The sequence below is a fragment of the Lepisosteus oculatus genome, chromosome 6, assembly GCF_040954835.1.
Source record: "Lepisosteus oculatus isolate fLepOcu1 chromosome 6, fLepOcu1.hap2, whole genome shotgun sequence".
Classification (NCBI taxonomy): Eukaryota; Metazoa; Chordata; class Actinopteri; order Semionotiformes; family Lepisosteidae; genus Lepisosteus; species Lepisosteus oculatus.
In genome coordinates this window covers 23725590-23747074 of record NC_090701.1, presented here as the reverse complement: position 1 = coordinate 23747074, position 21485 = coordinate 23725590, and the positions used below count along the sequence as shown (strand labels likewise).

General features: G+C 38.9%; 1 protein-coding gene across 1 annotated transcript in view; it reads right to left on the bottom strand.

Annotated features, from left to right (window-relative positions):
- Positions 1-21485, bottom strand: part of plxdc2b (plexin domain containing 2b) — a 215615-nt gene that overhangs the window by 122245 nt on the left and 71885 nt on the right. The window contains exon 2 of the mRNA XM_015354546.2: positions 15319-15536. Coding sequence (XP_015210032.1) covers positions 15319-15536 — 218 coding nt within the window. The remainder of the gene's footprint in view (positions 1-15318; positions 15537-21485) is intronic.

The following is a 21485-nucleotide window of genomic DNA, read 5'->3' as shown; positions in this document are numbered from 1 at the left end:
CTGATTCAGAAAAGCCAATGCATGCTTTTGTCTTTTCTTGGCTTGATAATTATAATTAGCATTAACTTGATAATTATTCAGCAACAAGCTGAAACATAATTGAATGCATGAACATATTTCTCCTGTTTAAGGCTTGATTGAATTGCCTCACAATTGCACCAGTTAACTGTAAATTCTCTGTAAACCTAGACTTCATTTGTACTTTTTGGACTATGCTTTTTCTTCTTTTACTCAAAGACTGTGGAATAATCTTACAGCACATTTCAAATCTTGCAAGTCACTGCACTTTCAAATCAAGTCTTTTCAAACACTAGCTCTTAATCCTGTGTTTTTACTGTTTATCCGTGTATACGTGTCTTTTTATTTTTGACTTTATCTTGTTTTATTGGTAAGTGCCTATACATCAAATACATTTATTTTGATAAAAATGAAACAATCAAACTGAACATTGTCCATTGTCCATCTGAGGGATGTTAATATATACAGGCAAATCTCACAGGAAAACCTTCTTGAGTCACCCATAAATATAAAAACAGGTTGAAAAATAATACTTTAGTAGGAAAAAGACCAGTGACAATGTCAAAGAGAGTCAATGTCCTTGAGTAACCCAAGTTCTGACTGGAATCCAGTAGGAAATGTATGGTGAGAGGTGATGATTGTAGTCCATCAGCAATCATAAACAAACTTGTCAAAGCTGGAACAAATTTCTCAGGAGGAAAGGATAATTACACTATGCCATAATTACACTTTGCCACTATGCAAAGCTGGCAGCAACAGATCTGAAACTACTGACAGCAATAATTGCTTCCAAAGGTGCTTTCACCAAGTGCAGACTTTGCATATCTTCCTTGCAGGTTTTTCTGTAGGATTTGCTTAGACCTTACATAACGCATTTTCTCTTATTTCTGACAAGCGATAAAGTCCCTGCTGAGAGGCATCCCCATAATAATAATAATAATAATAATAATAATAATAATAATAATAATAATAAAAAACTTTATTTTATATAGTGCCTTTAAAGGTGGCTTCTTAAAATGCTTTACAGAATGACAACAACAATAAATAAAAACAATACACAAAATAAAACACAATTACAATATACAGAGGAGACCTTGGGTGGTGGTACTAAGAAAAGCAGAGGGGCGAAGAATGGAACCAGTTAAGTAAAGGCTTTTCTAAAGAAGAAGGTTTTGAGTCTGGATTTGAAGGAGTTTAGAGAAGGTGACCCTCTGATATCCTTGGGCAGAGAGTTCCAGAACTTGGGGGCATACTAGGAGAAGCCCTGTCACCCATACAATGTAGACGGGCTTGGAGGACAGTTAGGAGAGCAGTGTACCTAGTGTCACCAGCAAAGGTTGCAAAGGGGGGGAGTAAGGCAATAATAGTTCAGACATTTAGAGAAGGTGACTCTCTGATATCTCTTAACAGGAGAAGTCCCTGTCACCCATAGAATGTAGATGGGCTTGGGGGACAGATATGAGACCAGAATTAGAAGAGCGAAGGTTGCAAGGTGCTGAGTAGGGCAATAATAGTTCAGACAGGTACTGAGGTGCCAAGCCATGCAGAGCCTTATAGGTGAGCAAGAGGATTTTAAAGTCCACACGGAATTTGACAGGAAGTCAGTGCAAAGACTCCAGGATAGGAGTAATGTGATCACTTGCACTAGACCTGGTCAGGATTCTGGCTGCTGAATTTTGGACATACTGCAGCTTTTTCAAAGTAGATTTAGATACCCCAGCGAGTAGAGGATTACAGTAGTCAATTTGAGAGGACACAAATGTGTTGATCATCTTTTCAGCCACAGTTAGTGATAACATACGGCATAGTCTAGCGATATTTCTGAGGTGAAAAGATGTTTTGACAATATGCTGCACATGGGGGTTGAATGTAAAGCCAGAATCGAAAATCACCCCAAGGTTTTTCAATTTAGATTGAAGCTCAAGTACAGAACCAGCTACAGATAGGGTTACAGGACGGGCTTTACGATGTTGATGGGGGGTGCCAATAAGCATGACTTTAATCTTGTCACAGTTAAGATGAAGGAAGTTTTGAGTCATCCAAGTTTTTATGTCAGAGATGCAATTAGATAGAATAGAGACAGCCACATTAGTGTCAGGTTTGGTATGGATGTATATTTAAGTATCATCAGTGTAGAAATGATAGCTGGGGCCATGTGATCTTAAAAGCTGACCAAGTGGAAACATGCAAATGCTGAAGAGCAATTTACTGTTTGCTGCTATAACATGATGCTGCTGCCACCATAACATGATGCATGATGCCATAACATGATGGTGCTGCCACCATGGAGTAAGGATGGTGGTGTCTCTGTGATACAGAATGGTCGGCTTATACCAGACATAGTGCTTTGCATTTCAATCAAAATATTGTTATTTTGACCATATATCCTTCAGCCATACCTATAGTATATCATGTTCATGTTCATTTTCAGTAAATGTCGTACTAAACAGACAACCAGAAGATGTGTCCTGGCAACCATGGCAATCAACAATCCTGTTGTTCCATCTGCCCATCAATTTGTTAAAACAAAGTGGCAGGGAGTCTGTCCCACCTGATCGCTATTAACCCAGTACTTACCTAGCAGTTATTTAAAACCAGTTTTCCCAGTATTCTCTGCCCTGTCTTTGTTTCAGTTTCAGCTGGATTTTTCCTGCACTCTACTTAGTTGTTTCTCTGGCCTTGAATCTCTGTCTGTGCCCTGGTTTTGCTCTTGGATTTTCCCTGTTTACTTTTCGCTGTCCTGTGGGCTATGAAGTCTGCTTGTTTTCTGACTGTAGCTTGGATTGCACTGATTATCGACACCTGCCTGCCACTTTGTCTGTTTGCTCCGCCTGGCATCCGAGTCCACCCCCTTCATTTGCTGCTCTTCACTGGTAAGAGCAGAGCTTATTACAGTAAAGATTTCTTTCCTGCCTCTCACCCAAACAAGCCATGTTTGTACAGGGACTAGGATATTGTACAGTAAATGTTCTGTATGAACAACAGTTCCTATCTCTAGCATAGGACTTTGCAAGTTCTCCACAGACACTTAATGATTCACAGTAACATCATAGATAGATAACTTTATTGATCCCGTAGGGAAATTGATGGGATTTTTTCCCATAGGAAAAAAATCATCAACCACTTTCCTACTTTGAATGCTAGTCAGATGCACATTCCAATTCTTAATAAAGCACTTCAGTGTACAGTACTTCAAGGGATAAGAAACTTTCTCCTGATCCCTGATTTGGTTTAAAAGCCTTGGTCTTTGTGGTCAATTTGTGTACGACTGCAAATCACTGAGTTTTTGGCTTGTAATTCAATATTTATTTGAGGGAAGTTAATGTGACAGATGCATGTAATCTGAAGTTGATTGAATCCAATATGATTCGACAAAGACAGAGACTGTTATTATAACGTGGTGACCTTTCAGATTGTTCTTTTGCACCTAAAATGATTTAACGGTTCCATACATACATACAGTATGTAATTGAGAATCTTGTATTTATCTTATATCAGTAAGTTATAGCTTTATCAGTTTTGAGTAGATTGTGTAGATTCTAAATATAGGATCATATTGAAAAGTGTAATAATTGCAAGTCTTAGACATCAACCAAATGTGGATACTGTGCAAGAGGGAAAATACGTTGGCAAATGAGTACACTGTTATAAGTTTTCATTGTAATTATCCATTACATCAGACATGTTCTGTGAGGATTTCTTGTGTATAAATGCTAAGAAATGAGACTGGTGAACTTCATCAGTATTTCACAGGTTTAACTCTGTATTTAATTTATATTTCTGTACCTATACTCTTGTCATAGTGTGCCTTTTGATACACTAGTAATTATTTCAGTTGACTTTGTCTAAGAATAAAAATTAGCATAATTTAAAGGAGAATTATTTTTTCTTTGTAACCCTTTGATTAATCTTTCTCATCCCTGGTCACTGCTACTCCCTTCAGAATTCTGCTTTTCTGTATACTAACCCATCTTCACTCACATACTACACCAGCTAGGATTCAATCTCCACTGAGGTTTGCTTTCTGAAATATTTATTAAGCTCTGCTGATACATATTTTTTTTGTCAAAAAAGCAAATAAAAGTAATTTAATACCACTCTAACAATCTATTTCACATAATACTTTGACAGTATTGAGCAGCACACTGTCTCCTGCAGCCACAGCGTACCATGAAAAGTCAAAATCCCTGCTTCAGTAGACAGAACCCTTCATTAAGACATTTGGAGACACATTTAACTGTTAATCATTCAAAACTGTCATCCAAACTGTGAAATAAAAAAAAATCAAAACAAATGGAAAACCTGGATACAAGTAATGATATTGCCCTTGTTTTTGCTGAAATAGCCTTGAGACCTTTGACTATGAAATCTTTACTCATTTTCAATTTAAGCCTAGCACAGAACTGCATGGAACAACTATTTGACTACATCTAATTCTCATTAGCCTTCAAATAAAAATCACAATTTTATATATGAGAAGAGTTCTTCTAGAAACAATATTTTATTTTTTAAATTAAAAATATTAAATAGAAAAACAAAAGTCCTTTATATAATGTGGCACTATGACTTACTACAATATATTGTAGCGCTCTCGGGTATGCGCCCTCACCACTGCCGCCTCAGGTCGGCCCCTCCAGCGTCACTCAACAGAGACCCAGCCTCTTGAGCCAAAGGGAAATCTCCCATCAGCCCGGCGGCTGTAGTTCCTGCTATTCACAGGGAAGGGGGGTGACATCACCGCGCTGGTAAGCAGTCTCTCAGAAGCAATGGAGGCCGTATGCGTTACACTCTCCCCTGCTTAATTAGCCGTCCTCAGTGAAGGGCTATCCCATCCCGCTTCTAACACCAATGTAGGGGTCTCGGGTTCACATGGGTATGCGCCCTCGCCACTGCCACCTCAGGTTGGCCCCCCACTGTCAGAGACTCAAACCCGGCCTCCGGCGTCACTCATCAGAGACCCAGCCTCTTGAGCTAAAGGGAAATCTCCCGTCAGCCCGGCAGCTGCGGTCCCTGCTATTCACACGGAAGGGCGGTGACGTCACCGCGCTGGTAAGCAGGCTCTCACAAGCAATGGAGGCCGTATGTGTTACAATATCAATAGAAAGGCAATAACTACCCTTGCCTTACTGCATATATTTAATGACTGCTCAGATATCTGTCTGCTATGTATTTTGAAGAAGTACAATGTTATGCAAAACTATTTTGACATTTTATCTTACTATATATATTGTACTAGACTTCTTACTATATCTTACTATTATCAATCTTGTTTCTCCCTTTTTGTGGAGAAACTCAATTTGATGGTGATCTTACATTGAAAATGTACCCATTTCATTTAAAGCGAACAGTTAAGCCTGATAGATCTGTGTTTTGTAGTACAAGGAGTAGCTTTTTAGCTTTATGAATGTATATTAAATGATATTAAAGACAAAGAACACATGACAATAAGGCAATTAGATTTAGAAAATGCAATGGATTAGCTACTATGATTCATATTATTCATATTGAGTTGTTGAGATAATGTTCTTTAAGACTGTTATCACTCAAACTAAATCAATTTAATGATGAAAATAGTTATTACAACAGAATAATAATAATAAACTTTATTTTATATAGCACCTTTGAAGGTGGCTTCTTAAAGTGCTAAATAATTGTTTAGAATAATTGTTTTTACTTATACGTTTTGCTCTACTTCTTCAGTGCTGACTCAACTGCAATCAATCATTTCTGTTTAATACTTTCATTAAACCCTTATGCATTGTGAATTGTTAGTCAACAGAATATCTAGTGCTGCCTACAGCAGCAGTGAAGATGACCCAGTAAAAAAACATTAATAAAATATGGCCCAGTCAATGTTTACTTCAAAAAGACAGGATGCACTGACAATGAAGATGGGACCCATTTGCTTAACTTTTGTGAATTTGTGAACATGATTTTTGAAAGAGGGAAAAATAACAACTAAGTAAAAAAATAAAATCGAATTTATGTAACAAATGTCTTTGCTTTACACCTACAGTAACTCCAGATTATGTTAATTGTGGCATATTTTATTAAATGAAATATAACATAAAAAATGAAACCTATAAAATTAGTTTAGACAGATTTTAGAAAATGTACAACCTTTCAAATATCTTTAAAAAACTTCTGCAATTGTTTTGTGATAAAACTTTGGTTCCTAAATCAGCCATCACTCCTTGAATAACAGAAGAGTATGATGGACTGTCAATTTTGAAAATATTTTAACAATACAAAACATGGAGCTTTGCACTGAGATTGAAATGAATCTGATTCGAACTTTATACACTCATATAACGACCTAACAATCCTGGACAAAAAATGTGCAAACCATCAGTAAAGTGCATTTAAGCTAATCTTAAAGCTGCCTTATTCAATTAAATGTCCTACACTAAAATGTATTTTAAAGTTATAAATGCACATTCAGAAAAAACTGACTGTTTTCTATATGTGTTCATTTACACTTATTGCATCTCTCTTGTGGTAAATGTCTCCATTTAAATGTGACAGTTTCTCATCAGTTGCCAACACAGCTGTTACACTGGAAGTCTTTCAAAGCAATGGCAGAGGATTTCATCTCACAGCTTCGGACTGCCATGTGCAATGTTGGGCTGAGGTTTTGTGTACCTTCATATCATTGTATGGAATCCATGAGTAGCGCTTGTAGTATGTAAATGTTCTTCAAACTGCAGGGAGTTACTTAGTGTAACATTTCCCAGAATTGCTACAGACTTTAAACTGGGGTTATTTTGCATTTGATTGAGAGTTTGAAGATGCTTAATTCAGAAAAACTCACAGTACTCCTACCATAAAACATTGCAAAATATTACATTTAAATTTTGAATACTTCAAAAGGAAATACATGTAAACCAGATATAAAAGAGAAAAATATTTTCCAAAAACTGACAACAGGAATTGTATTACATCATTTTACAGACTGCTGAGGAGTTACATTACAGCAGGCTATTTCATTCATGGCTACAGTCCTAACTAAAATTTCATTTGCACAGCTATGATACTGTACTCACAAAAAAAGGCATATTTAATTTAAATGCCTTACAGCTGGTTAAAAAAACATTGCTTACATTTTAGTTTCCTCATTTGTTTTCATCTCCAGTAACTGGGGGGTATGAATGCCCCCAACTAGCTCTGTTGGTAGAGCATGAGACTCATAATCTCAGGGTAGTGGGTTCATTTCCCACATTGGGCCCAAGGTTTTCTAATAAGCCATACTGGGGAGCAGCACTATGGGGTGGTGTTGGTGGCGGTAAATCATGTTTCTGTGACAACAGCAACACTGGCATTATCTGCGTGGAAGAAAGGCCTGGCAATCTACTTCTGTATCTTGCTATGAGAACTCTATGAATAGTGACGGGGGAACTATCCATAGGGCTGCCATGAGCTGACACCAACTCGATGGTTGTCATTCAATCTATCCCCCAACTGATATGAGCAATATGGAGGTGGTACAGATGCTCAAGAGCCACTCACAAAATGGTGAGTTAAAAACACTATTACTGTGATAACTTTACAAGTCACTTAAAACCAAACCTCAGAATAATAAAATTCACTGGGAACAAATGATAAAACTGGTAAGTTAAATAACTACACACACAGAGATGTGCAGAGACCTTTTGGTGGGCAGTGGCTCAGAAAGGGAGAAGGAGTACTTTCCCGGGCAGGATTTGTTACATTAGAGTATCCTGGACACAAATCAGTGCCCGCTTGTATTTCTGTGTTTTTTAATTTTACAGGAAGTTTGGATGTGACTTTATAATATTCACAACCTTGACAAAAAAATGATTGTCCATAATTGATTATTATGTTTGATTAACAGACATTAAGATATTACAGCCCCTCTACTGAGCATATACAGTAATTTATTTTCCTGATATAACACATCTTAACAAGATAACAGAGCACATAAAAGAATTACAATCTAATGACATGCAATACCAAATGCAATCTCTTTCCATCTTAAGAGCAAGAGTTCACATGATAGCACATCAAATCAATGATTTGTTTTCCCCCAAAAAGTGTATATTGTGGGACAAATATTCAGGAAGTTGCTAGAAATTGGCATCTGCCAGTTTAAATAAAAAGTTACATAAAAGTTAATAAAAAGATACAGATCATTTACTTGTCTTATAAAGCATTATATCTGTATTATGATGATGATGATGATGATGATGATGATGATGTACACTACTCTTGAAATTGCTCAATATACACTACAAAAAGTTTCAGCATTATTTTATACATCAACATACATTTTTATAATTACATATTAGGTAATTCCAATATAATTATTTCTTGGTCATGTCCTAAAAATGGCAGAGATATCCAAAAATGATCATGGAATTACTACTCATATAGCCTGTATATTTTTTGTAAATAGGCTGCAGGCAGTTTTGATATTCATCGAAACTTAAGTCGTTCAACACGTACCGATGAACTGGCTTTTTTGATGACCATTTACCTGTTCGTCTGCTGCTAGTTGTGGCCCATTTATGAAATGATCCCTTTAGCTGCCTCCCTAAATTTTCTCTCTCTTATTTTTCTTATTCTTTTTTCTGAAGACATGCTCTCCTGTTTCTGTTACCGAACCATATATATACAACAAAGAATATGCATGTAAGCTGTTTATATCAAACATAAAAAGACTGGCTTGTCTAGTCGGTTTACTAAATTTTCTTAAGGAAATCTCAGATCTAGCTAGTGTCACGCCCTCTGCAGCCAGAGGGCGCTCCTTCTCTGTCCTGTCCCTAGTTTCCGGTTTGCTGTCCTTCCTGTCCCTCTCTTTCCCTTGGGCTATATATTTCCGGGTCTTGCACTCTGTCCTCGCTCAGCATTGACGTTCGGATGTCCTGAGACCCGCCTAGCACCAGGGCGCCCCACGTCCGCTCCCTGAGGGCATAGGTTTTTATACGGCATTCCTGAACTCTTTGCACTAATGAGCCCGGGCCTTTTTCCCGTCTCGCCGCTACGCATATGGGTCTTTTTCCGCTCTGCTGCTCCCCACGGTTAGTCCCTTTGGACGTCCGTGACAGCTAGCTACGTAGCCATGCAGACAATAACATGGCGAGTTTGTCGGTTTGCAAACTTAGAATAGATTAATTCAAATAGTCTTTCTTAAATACAAAGTGCTCAATACAACACAACACCTGGTGTGTTAATTTTGTACAGTCCTTCTGAAAACTCTGTGTATCTTCTCACCGTCCAAAAATGTTTAACACGACCTTCACAGGTGTAGTAGCCTATGTTGCTTACTGCTGCTTTTTTCTCTGCTTTTTACAATGAACAGGAGGCGGACACTCGGGCCAATGAGGGCAAAGGGGAAGGGGCTTGAGCCACTGTAGACTCCCCACTCTGCATGTCCCTGTACACACTGTATACACTAAAATGGTCATTTAAGCCGCTGTAAGTATTTAAATCTAAATCAGAGATAAGGATCTACAGTTTATAAGCAGTGCAAAAGCAAAAATACAGAAAGCTATGTAAGTGTTTACAAGATGCTGTTGTGATGTACATTTTGTTTTATCACATTGTGCAAAAATTACTTTATGTCTGAGGTAAAGATGATTTAAAACAACAGTGCTGTGAATCTGTGACTAGTTCAATATAGTTGGATACAAAATGTGCTGTTCAGATCACGTAACATATTACTGCCATTTTCCTCACAGCTATCACAAAACTTCTGTTCAACAGTAATTTTGTTTTTAAATAACACCTCTTTAAATCTGTATGGATCTATACAATCAGTAAGTGACAGTGGGTGAGATGTAACTTGATGATTGAGAAACACATTTTCCCATCTCCTTCATATTTCATGTTTCAATGAAAGTCACCAAGGCCATTTGGAACAGAAAATTGCAGTAGGTATATATTTGCTATCTAACTGCTATTAGTCTAAAAAAACAGCTATTTTTCTCCAATACATCTACCATCGGAAAAGTGCAGTTTAAAATCTAGTTTCTGCTCAAAAAAAGGAAATAGCTTCACTACCCAATGTGTAAAGCAGTGCTAGTTCACTCACATGATTCCTTAGTAAAAGACATCTTCAGCTCTGTGTTGGAAGAAGCCTAATTGGAAGAAGCCTAAATAAATATTCCTGGGGAGGAGATGAGGAGACTGAAGGCTCTGTGATCAAATGGCTGTCTACTGCAGAAGAGTGCTGTGTTAATGTGGATTAAATACTGTATACCAGCAAGCTGTCAGTCCTGATAAAAAGATTGTTTGACATGAATATGTTATTGATTGGGTCTGAACCCAGATGTGAAGGAATGTGTTTACTGCCAATGTACAGTAGGTGAACCAAATTTAATTTGGGGGAGTTTAAAGAATTTGCAATCATACAATAATAATCCATGAACATGCATTAGTGGTTATCAGCAAATTTCTGGCTCCTGCCTTTCACTGTGCATGAATTAATCATTCCTGCAAATCGTGCATCCTGTGCCATTTTTAGTCTGAAGGCCAAAAAGAAGAGCCAAGCAGTTTTAACTAATCGGAACAGCACAGAAGCTCTTTTACAGTAACAGACACCCTTTACATGATCCTTCATATGATCTCTATCCATACAGGGTCACTGAAACCCCAGCATGAGGACAGACTGCAAGGGACTGAAGTCGACTGCAGGGCTCACACACACGCGCATTTTACTGTTAACCTGGATAGCATGTCGTTGGCATGTCTTTGGACTGGAATCTAAAGTACCCAGAGAAAACCCATGCATGTCACGATAGTAGTCCCTCTTCCTTAAGGGCGCTCCGGCTCTGTCACTTCGGACCTAATTTTGTGCACCTGCCCCTTGTTCCAGCCTCCTTCCTGTCCCCCTTAAAAGCCAGAGACCCACTCAGTTCGGGGCTCTGCATTTGACTCCCATATCGTACGAGCCCAGGACCTGTAATTGCCTGGCTCCGTTATGTTTTTAAGTTTCTGTTCCTGCTCCCATTCTCCCCACTGGTTCCGACCCGGTTCCTGTTTTTAACTTGTCTGTTTTTGGATTCCCTGTTTGGATTACCTCTGGATTGTTTGCCCCGGACTCACCGCCCTGGACACCTGCGCACTTTGGACACACTCCCCTGTATTCATTCCTTTCTGCCAGAATGCTCTACTAAGCTTACTAAGGTAGCCTCAGTGTTTATCACCTTTATCTATCATAAGTACACAGTCCTTTCCATATTTAAAATATTATTTTAATATTTCAGTTTATAAACTGTATTTTGAAATACCAAAGAGTACTCTGTATGAGATTATGTTAGTATAGACATAAGAGTAAATGCTTTTCTTTGACTGGCTGATATTTTGACTTATAATTTATAGCTGAAAACTATATTAGACTTCCATTCTCTCCTGTCAACAGCCCCTGTTTTCATTTGACTGCATCCTGGAAAAGACAGAATTTCAGTGTTCATTTGAACTAAAATAAATCCCATTGAAATCAATCTTCTTAAGGCAAAAAAATTTAAAAAAGGGGGTAAAAATGTAAGAGCAAAAACAGTACAGAAAAAATGTAAGCACCATTGAAACAAGGAGATTCCGTTATGTTCTCAATGATAGATTACGGATTGAAAAACTGGAACTATTTTTTTACATGAAGGTTTTTGGCTAATATTTTACATTTTAGCTGTCATGAGTCACACTCATTGCTTCTGAACCCAGAAGAAATTTTGACTTTTACTTACTGTATACAATATATTTTTAGCATCAATATTACCAAAATTCTCCCTCTGAGAAATATTTAAAATGGGAAAATCATTGTTTTTGTGAGTAAGGCAAACTATAAAAATTCTTTAACCTATTTAAGCACAGCATCTAATGATAACAATGGTGAAACACATCACCATGTAGTTTAATATCTTCAGATATAAAAGTTTTTTTTTCAAAGTATATCTACAGAGTGCTCAGCAGAAATGATGAATTGTGATGTCTGAAAGTAAATAGGTCACAAAATAATTTTGTTTTTGCAGAAGATTTTTGTAGAAATGTATTATGGATCACTAGAACATAAAACTTTTTATTCAGATTTTGATATGCATGACTGATTGTTTTAGGAAGATTTATACTCCAAAGTTTATAATGTGGTTGTAATGAAGAAGGAAGAGGCTATAAAAAGATCAACAGCTTTTCAGACTGAGATAAAATATTACCTGTGGGATATACAGCACATTTAAACATCCCCACATGGACTGTTTTTCTTTTTACTTTTTCTTTTCCTATTTCTTCAGTCTACACCACTATTACAAGATAACAAAGTCTCTGAGTCCAGGTTTCTGACCTTTCCTGTAGTTTCTCATGTTCTCATATTTGAACCTGTCAGTAGAATGATAAGATTGTTGCGGTGGTCCCGGTCTTCTTAAAATCTGTGGTACAGCACCAGGAACATCTGGAACTTGATGTTCCACCTATCATCACTATGAAGCTCCTCAGGTACACTTCAGGTACCGTGTCTCATTTTTATGCAATGGAGCATCTGCCCCCTGTGGATGAACTCGCATACTATAGAGGGGGTCTATGACCAGCAGATGCCCCATGTGCAGCAGAAGTCACGAACATCTACATGGTACCCTCCTGAGTAGAAGTGGGCCTTTAGCCTCCTCACAGTCTTGGCCAATTTAACGTTTCCTTTCAAGCACTTCACAGACTGCCTTTAGCACCCTCAGGATCACCAGCAGCCATTGTTGCTCCCTAGTGCCACACACTGCCCAGCTCTGGTAAAACACCCCATTGAAGATTGCTTGGGATGACATTAGGGCCACACGCCCTTTAACAGACTTGGAGCAACCTAACCAACCCATTCCTATTCCATTCAAATCCGTACCAGGGCCAGGTATGGATCTCTCCTCTGGTGTATGCTGAGCTTGTTAGCAGCAACCATGGAAACTGTAACCTTTTCCTCTTTGTACCATTCTGCCCGTTTCAGTGATTTCAGATGCTGAGCTCCAGACTGATGTTTTACAGTGAAATAGTATTTCTCTAGCCTACAGGCACTATAGAGAAGCATGTTCAGAGGGGACCAAGAATGGCCTTCCATTGAGGTAGGGAAGAAAGTTTCTAATGACCACTAAAGATCACTTTATTAGCCATATACAATTTATTACATTAGGAATGCATCTTTTCACATATGCCAGCTTGCTCTCCATGAGACACAGACACACAGACAGAGAGAGAAACCTGGGGTCAGAGAACAGGGTCAGCCATTGTACAGCGCCCCTGGAGCAGTTGTTAATGGCCTTGCTCAGTGGCCCAATGGAGTAGGATTCCTCTGCTGGCTGCTGGATTTGAACTGGCAACCTTCCAGCTACAGGCACAGATCCTTAGCCACAGTGCCACTGCTCTGCCCCGAAGTAGTTACTCTCAGGATGACTACCTAGCAATGCAGCAGAGCAGCCAGATCTACAAACCCTTGCACCAACCTGCAGTAGTGGGACGTGAGGACCAGGAACCTCTGGAGCTCCTTCACTGTGCTGGGGTGTGACCACATTGTCATCACCCTCTCCTTTTTAGGGTCATTAGAGACATTCTGGTGACTTCCCATATGCCCCAGGAACTGTATGTCCATCTGCAAGGACTGCAAGTCTTTGGACTGAGCTTCAGCCTTGCCTCCCAAATATATTGGAACACCAGCTGTAGGTTCACCAAAGAGAATGACTCAGAACTCTCACAGCCCCCTCGGCATGGGGAATGTGGTCTTGTGGTCAATCACTCCTCTGGTGCCAGCTCAACCTCCAAATAGCCACTTCTGAGTTCCAGGGAGCTGAACCAACATGACCTACCAATGTTCTCCAAGGTCTCATTGATCCTAAGTAGAAGATAAATGTATTTACTCATCATCTGATTACGGTCCCAGCTGTCCAAGCAGAATCAAAATAAGACATTCTTTTTAATTAGCACTGACCGAAAGGGCCATGGGATGTCTGACTGCTCAATGATCCCGGCATCATTCACGTACTGGAGCTCCTAGAGTGTCGGGGTAAATAGTGTTGCACCAGGTAGATTCTGTACCGCAAAGATGACCCGAAAGAACCACAGAAGCTCTTTAAGCTGCTGCTGCTGCCTCAGGCAGAGGTCATGACAAATGTATCACAAATCCACAATAGCCCTCTGTGACAGAGGAGTCTGTCACCGGGTACAGATAGCACAGCAAATACAGCATTCATACACCTCCTATTGAGCTGTTGCTAGATAAGTTCCTTAGGGTGCACACTCAGGGCTTGACTAGTGACTGCTATTACTTAATTTCATATATATTCACTTAACATAAACATACCTTTTATCATATAAATTGAAATACCTAAACACAGGTATGAGTGAGTATGGTGGTAATGGAGAGTGCTCTCAAAATGGATGTTACTCACTGTTTGTTTGGTGTAGGTACTTCCAGGGTGAGTCAGCTTATGGTGGAGACAAGCAGGATTTACCCTTATTTGAATAATTATAAGTTATTATAATTATAAGTTTTGTTTCTTTTTTTTTTTGGGGGGGGGGGGGGTTGTTTTCTGGTGTGGGGGACTGGGAGCACTGTAAATAGACTGCACTTGTTTTGCTTGGGTGTTTTTGTGGCGGAGCCAGTCTGAGATAAAACGGACCTACTTTGGCCTTGCTCAGGCCACTGTGTGACACCCTCTCTAACAATACCAGAGCTAGTAAAATAGAAAAGAGGCACTAAAGGCACTCTGCTCATGAGTAAGTAACGAGACAAAGAGGGCATCTACCTTTAGAATATCCAATAAACTCTAACCTATAGTATACAGTATGTCCACATCAACTCAACACTGACAGGTGACCTGTATTGAACCCAAGAGACTAGAACTGTGAGACAACACTGTTAACCACCTCACCATAGTGCAACCCAGTCTGCTCTTAAACTAATTCAAGAGCCTTGGAGACATCCTGACTGCACACAATTTGAGCAATATTAACATAAATGGATAATGCAGAAGTGGTTTTGAAAATGAGCTTATTTATGTTAGTTCTTCCATTAGACCCATTAGGACACTGGTTAACTGGCTGGAAACTGGATCTTCTCTGTAATGGCACTGCAATGATTCTTCATGTAACCATTTTCCAGCAGTGTGTTTCTTTTGGCACATCACGCTGTGAGCTATGTGGATCTAACTTGTTTGGTAATTTCTCTATGCAAAGTATTTCTCTTACTTTTATTTCTTTCTGATACAGGTTTCATAATGTACACAATGGAATACAGTAATTTCATAGAAAACCAGATAGCAAGGTTTCAAGCACCTGCATTCAATTCCCTTTGTGTTTAAATCAGCCTCGTACCTCTGTTTGAGTGTTATTGTCATTATCCTCATCAGATGGCATGAGTGGGAGCCGCTCTGAGTCAGACGTATCCTGGTCCTGGCTTGCTCTGTTGTTATCCATAGGCTTTGGTTGTGATGGCCAGGTCTGTCTTTTCCATCTGTGACTATAAAGCTTTACATCTACAGAAATACTCTCCTCCGTGGAAGGTATTCCCTGGACATACATGTATGGTACTCCTGAAAAAGAGAGACAGACAGTGTATTTGCAGTAAATCCACACAGACACATGGCTCTTTTGAAGTGCTTGTCATGTTCTTTATGTTGCAGAAATAAAACTATTTTGTTTTAATTAATTAGACATGGATCATAAAGGGTCTAATATAGATTTTAAAGATATTTCTGGAATCAGTCCAGAGAAATACAACCAGATGGGGCTTAATGGAATGTCCTACTAAACTTTATCAGTCTTGAACAGAAGATTACAAAGGGGATTTGATATAAGTATTAAAAATCCTCACACTGACAAATTCAACACATTCAAAGTCAAATATTCAACAATACATCTCCTTAGAAATGAGGAGAAAATTGTTTGAAAAGATAAAAAATCATGCTAATGCTAAATTAAGAGTACTATGCTGATCAACAAAAAAATGTTTGACCGTGTTACACACCTGCTTGTACATTTTTTAGTCAGGGGCTTATGAATATACAGTAATGAAAAAGAAGAGAATTTCACCCTATTTATTGTCGTTACGGCTACCTACGGGTTTGTTTTTAATGTTTGTTGCTCTGCTCTATGTCTTCTGAGTGTCAATCACAGTCACTTGTGTGCTCAGGTCCATGCTTTGCCATTCCCTAGAAAGTGGCAAACTCTGAAGCACCAGAACATGGTTCGATGCACCTTCTACTGTGGCAGAATTCTATATTGTCTAGGCTTCAAGGGGGTGAAGTGACCTCTAAAACGTGTTCATTGCAGTTCTGCCACAGTATCTACAGTGTAGACAATCAGATACTGAAACCCTAGAGACCTGACAGGGAGCCTAGAGAGTGGAAAAGTTTAAAAAAAATGAATAGTAAAGAGTAGGTCTAATTGCATATATTAATAGTATTTAAAGTTACTAACAGTAAAATGTTTTTTAAGTTACCCTTTTTGCATTTAATCAAAATTTGTGTCTTGAAAATGCATTGAAAGTTAGTAAACGCATGTTACTGTTAAAATCTCTGGTACCTCCATTGCCCCTCATAATGTGCTCTCTCTCATTCACATTGAACACTAGCACCTCATTGTTAAAAATGAAACACTGAGTGGAATGCATTTTCATTTTAACAAGACCTATACTGCATTTAACCAGACCTAAAATCTGATAGTAAATTCAATGAGTTAAAGATGTATTTTTTAAACTAAAATTTCAGGTATATGAACTTCTTTGAAAGACAAATAATGACAGCTACTCTGTTATCATGATTAACTGGTACAGACAGGACTCTCAGCCCCTCATGTCACAGAAGTCACCATCATCAGTGGTCTGAGGAGGCATCTGTAAGTGTAGTTGGGAACCCAGAATAACTCTCTTACTACTGGACTAACATTCTTCACAGTGTGTTCTTCAGACATAATCATAAAATATAAGACAAGAATGTATGTAGGAAGTGAAACAAATGCAAAAGATGGGGAAAGGTACTGTATGTGCTTATAACAAATGTGTGTTTATCAGTATTCAGAGAATATAATGAAAGGGGCGTTTTCTTTTCCTGTTTTACATGGGGATTTCATTATGAGAGCCAGCTGCAACCTTTTAGTTGAGTTCTGAATTGTTCCATTATTCTCAAGCAAATCAGCACTAGTGCAGAAAAAAAAACTTTTCACTATTTTTGTGGATTTTATATAATAATCAATTCAACCAATCATGGATTAGCTCTTGTTTTAGATGTTTTAGATAGCATGCAACAATTTCCAGATTTAAAAGAAAAAGGACTGACCTCCTGTTAAAATAATAATAATAATAATAATAATAATTGCTTATGCTTATGTAGCGCTTTTCTGGACACTCCACTCAAAGGGCTGTACAGGTAATGGGGACTCCTCTCCACCACCACCAATTTGCAGCCCCACCTGGATGATGCGACGGCAGCCATAGTGTGCCAGAATGCTCACCGCACATCAGCTATCAGTGGGGAGGAGAGCAGATTAATGAAGCCAATTCATAGAGGGGGATTATTAGGAGGCCATGTTTGGTAACAGCCAATGGGAAATTTGGCCAGGACGCAGGGGTTACACCACTACTCTTTTCAAAAACCACCCTGAAAGTTTTAATGACCACAGAGAATCAAGACCTCGGTTTAATGTCTCATCCAAAGGACGGCCTCTTTTTAGAGTATAGTGTTCCCGTCACTATACTGGGGCATTAGGACTCACATAGACCGCAGGGTGGGTGTCCCCTGCTGGCCCTACTAACACCACCTTCAGCAGCAACCTTAGCTTATAAACCTAATAAAAAATACACCCAGTAGAAAAATACACTGTTTCTACTGGCCAGGTCTTCACCTAGTGGTTTCTAACTCAGTTAGCCACTTTTCTGACTCATAATTCATCATTTCAAACAGCCACTTTTATTATGGCATACAAAATGACACCTGCTTTTTTTGCTAACGCATATTGGCAATTATTCAGCAATCAATTAGACAGTCAGACGCACTCATCCGTAAACTTCTGACAGCAAGATAAACATGGAAAATTCTCAGCCGAGCTATGTCCTTTTAAAAATTGCACAATGGGATTTTTAGTTCTTTGAAATTAAACACTTAAATTAAACGATAAACAATAGATGATGATAGGTGATATAACTGGGAATATTATTTGGTGAATACATCTTCATTCTCAGTGCTGCCAATAGGGCTATAGTTATTACCCTTTTTATTTGTTTTATTTTTATATTATTACCCTTATTACCCTTTATATTTATATTATTTTTGCCAATAATAAACCAAATATTGTATCTTTAGTGACGGTGGAACTAACAATTCAGATGCCATATGAAGAGCTTATGTGAGCAGTGTTTCATCTTCTCAGGCCGACTTATCATCGCACTGATAAGGTTTTAAATCAATAGGTCATTGAAAGCATGCATAATTTTAAATGTATAAATGTATACAGTATTCTGGATTAGGGGATGACATGGTGGTACATGCCTTTCAATGCTGGGACTCTGGGTTCAGTTCTGGACCAAGGATGCTATCCGAGTGGAGTTTTTATGTTCTCCCTATGTTTTTGTGGGTTTTCCCCAGGTTCTCCCGTTTCCAAAGACTTTCTGGTTGGTTAACTGGCTGCTTGGAAAACTGTGCCTAGGTGTGAGGGGGAGTGTGTGGGTCTTTGTGTGCCCTGTGATGCCATCCTGTCCAGAGTTTATCCTGCCTTGCTCCTGTTTCCTGCCAGGGGCTCCCCTGCAACCCTTTATCCTGTATTGGATAAAGAGGTTAGAAAATGGATGGATCAGTATTTGTATTAGTATTTTATGAATGTATGTATTTGTATTTTAACAGGAAGGAGACTGGTCTGCAGATTTATTCTAAGGGATAACAATATACTGAGCACAAGTCATGAGATTTCATCAAAATTCCAGTGCTTGGTATTTGATTTGAATTACAGGTGTCTGGATTAATGCATTAAAAATGCATTTAAAAAGCCATTCAAAAGAAATGATTTTATTTTATGGAAGAATACTGAAAGACATGACTCTGCCAGAGAAATGAAGATTGCCTGTTTGCTGTTAACATGATTGAAGGCAGCCTGTCTGTAACAGAGTATTCGATCATTGAGGAAGTTAAGGGTAGGCCACCTGGAAGTCACCACACCAGCACATTGGCCACATTGGTCTGATCCATCTGTAAAACTGTTTTAGACTGTGGTTGGCTGCAGTATGATTCCAGGGGAAAAAAAAGGTTGAATGTCTGTAAAAATGATTTGGTTGCTTGGAGACTGTTCAGGGGCAACGTTCATTTATTCAAAAATGAAAAATGATATTTTGCACCTGACAGGCTAGACAGAAGACAAATTTTTGTCAAGACATGTTGGGAGCTGTGCTGACTGCTGCATTTTTCTGACTAACCCTGACTGGTCAGCCACTTCCAGCTGGCTGCTAATGCAACAGGAGAGTGACATTAAATTCCACAGCCATCTATACAGAGGCTGATCGAGGCTAGGTGTCAACACTGCCAGGATCAAGCTAATACTCAGGAGGTCAAGCACAATGCAAATTTCTAATATATTTTTTATCCATCAATATATTCTCCATGATAATTTTTTTAATTAAAAGCATTATAGAGCTGTGCACAATTTACAAATGTAAATCTCGCCAAATGAAGCCCTTTATGATTATCAATTTTGCCACTATGAATTAAAGCTGATCAAATAAGAAAAACATTCTCCAGTTGCGAATGTGTCAAAATACACATTTTTGAAAGTGTTCAAGATTCAATTTTTAAAACCAGGGCTAAAGATCATACAGGACAGAAATCCCCAATGAGCACAAAAAGAAATCTGATGGAGTATAACATTAAGAAAAGAAGAAAAATAACATTTTATGTTTTTTCCTACCTAATCAAGCAGTATTTTCTGTTTATCTGCTGCAGTATGATTTGGTGGAGACGGTGTGTGTGCAATCAGCTGCTGCGACTCACACCCACAGCACTTCGGTGCTGCTGTAAGGAATTCATGAGCTATTCTCACTGCACAATGTGTTTGTCACGAACAGTTCTTTCCGGGCCCTATGCAGACGACACGATCCGGATTAGAGAGGAAACACTTGGGAAAAAGCCATGCAGGAGAGGGTATGGAGACAGGGGGCGTGTCCAAGGGGTGCAGGTGTCCAGGGGTAGTGATTCCGGGGCGAACAATCCATGTAAAAGTCCAAACGGGTAAACAAAGACAGAAGCAAGAGTCCATAGCCAGGCGATCCATCCAGGGGTTAAAACACGGGAACCGGGTAGGAAGGGGATCAGGAACAGAAGGTTAAAATCATAACGGGATAGCAGGACCCGGGCTCTCAGGAAACAGGATTCAATGAAGAGCCTCGAGTGACATCTGCGTCTGGCTTTTAAGGTGGAACTAAAGAGGGGCTGGAATAAGGAACAGGTGTGAGGAATGAGGTAGAACAAGGAAGGGCTGGAGCGCCCTTAAGAGGAGGAGTAGCGATCGTGACAGTGTTCTGTAGAGATGTTAAAGTAAATGGAAAGTCTGAATGACTCTGCTTGCCATAGTTCATGTGATGAATGTTTCTGATGCAATGGATGACTAATGTATTTTGGGGTGGTTCTCAGGTAAATAAAAGGGAACATTTATTTTAAAATTCTCATGAAGAGATTCAATGAAGCATACCCTTACAATTTCCAAAAGTTTAGCTTGCATGAGTTCAGTATTATACTGTTCAGTGGCAACAAAAACAAATATAGTAAATCATAAAATCAAACCATGCCACTAGGCAAATGTTTCAAATGCAGTCGGAATTTCGTTCAAAGTTCTTTGCACATAAATTCAATGCAAAATGTTCGAAACACGGAGCTCTCGACTAAGGTTGACTATGGATACATATAAAGTTCACATAATTTCAGCACGGAGGACACTGCTTTCCATATCATCTCTTTGATTATTCGCTCAAAAGCAAAGTCTCTCCGTATAAATGTCCAGGTTGTTAACAGGTTTTACGGCTGTAAACACTAAGCCAAACTGGAAAGCAAATTCTGGGTGCACATGTCAGTGTCGCTTCATTAAATGTTTCCCATTTTAATAAAGCAAAATCAATGTCTTTTTTTTCCTAACCTAAGCTAAACATATTTACACACCTGCTAGCATCCCTCCTAGCTCGACAGATGTACAGAGTTATATCTGTTCTGTAGCACTCTGTAGCATTCACAAGCCTTCACATAGGTTCAGAACAATGAGGCAATGGAATAATCTGCTCAAATCTCCTTAATTACCAAAAGCTCATTACTTGCTCGGCAGTTGCTACTTGCAACTGTTTGCATCAAAGCAGAAAACCCCTACTGTACAGACTAGATTCTTAGACAACATTGCCTAAGAGTAGTCACCTACTCTCAATGGTCTTAATGGTCAGAGGCCCCCTTGAGTATATTCGACAGCCTCATATGGTCTTTCAGTACCCCACAGATTGTGTACACATGCATTTTAAC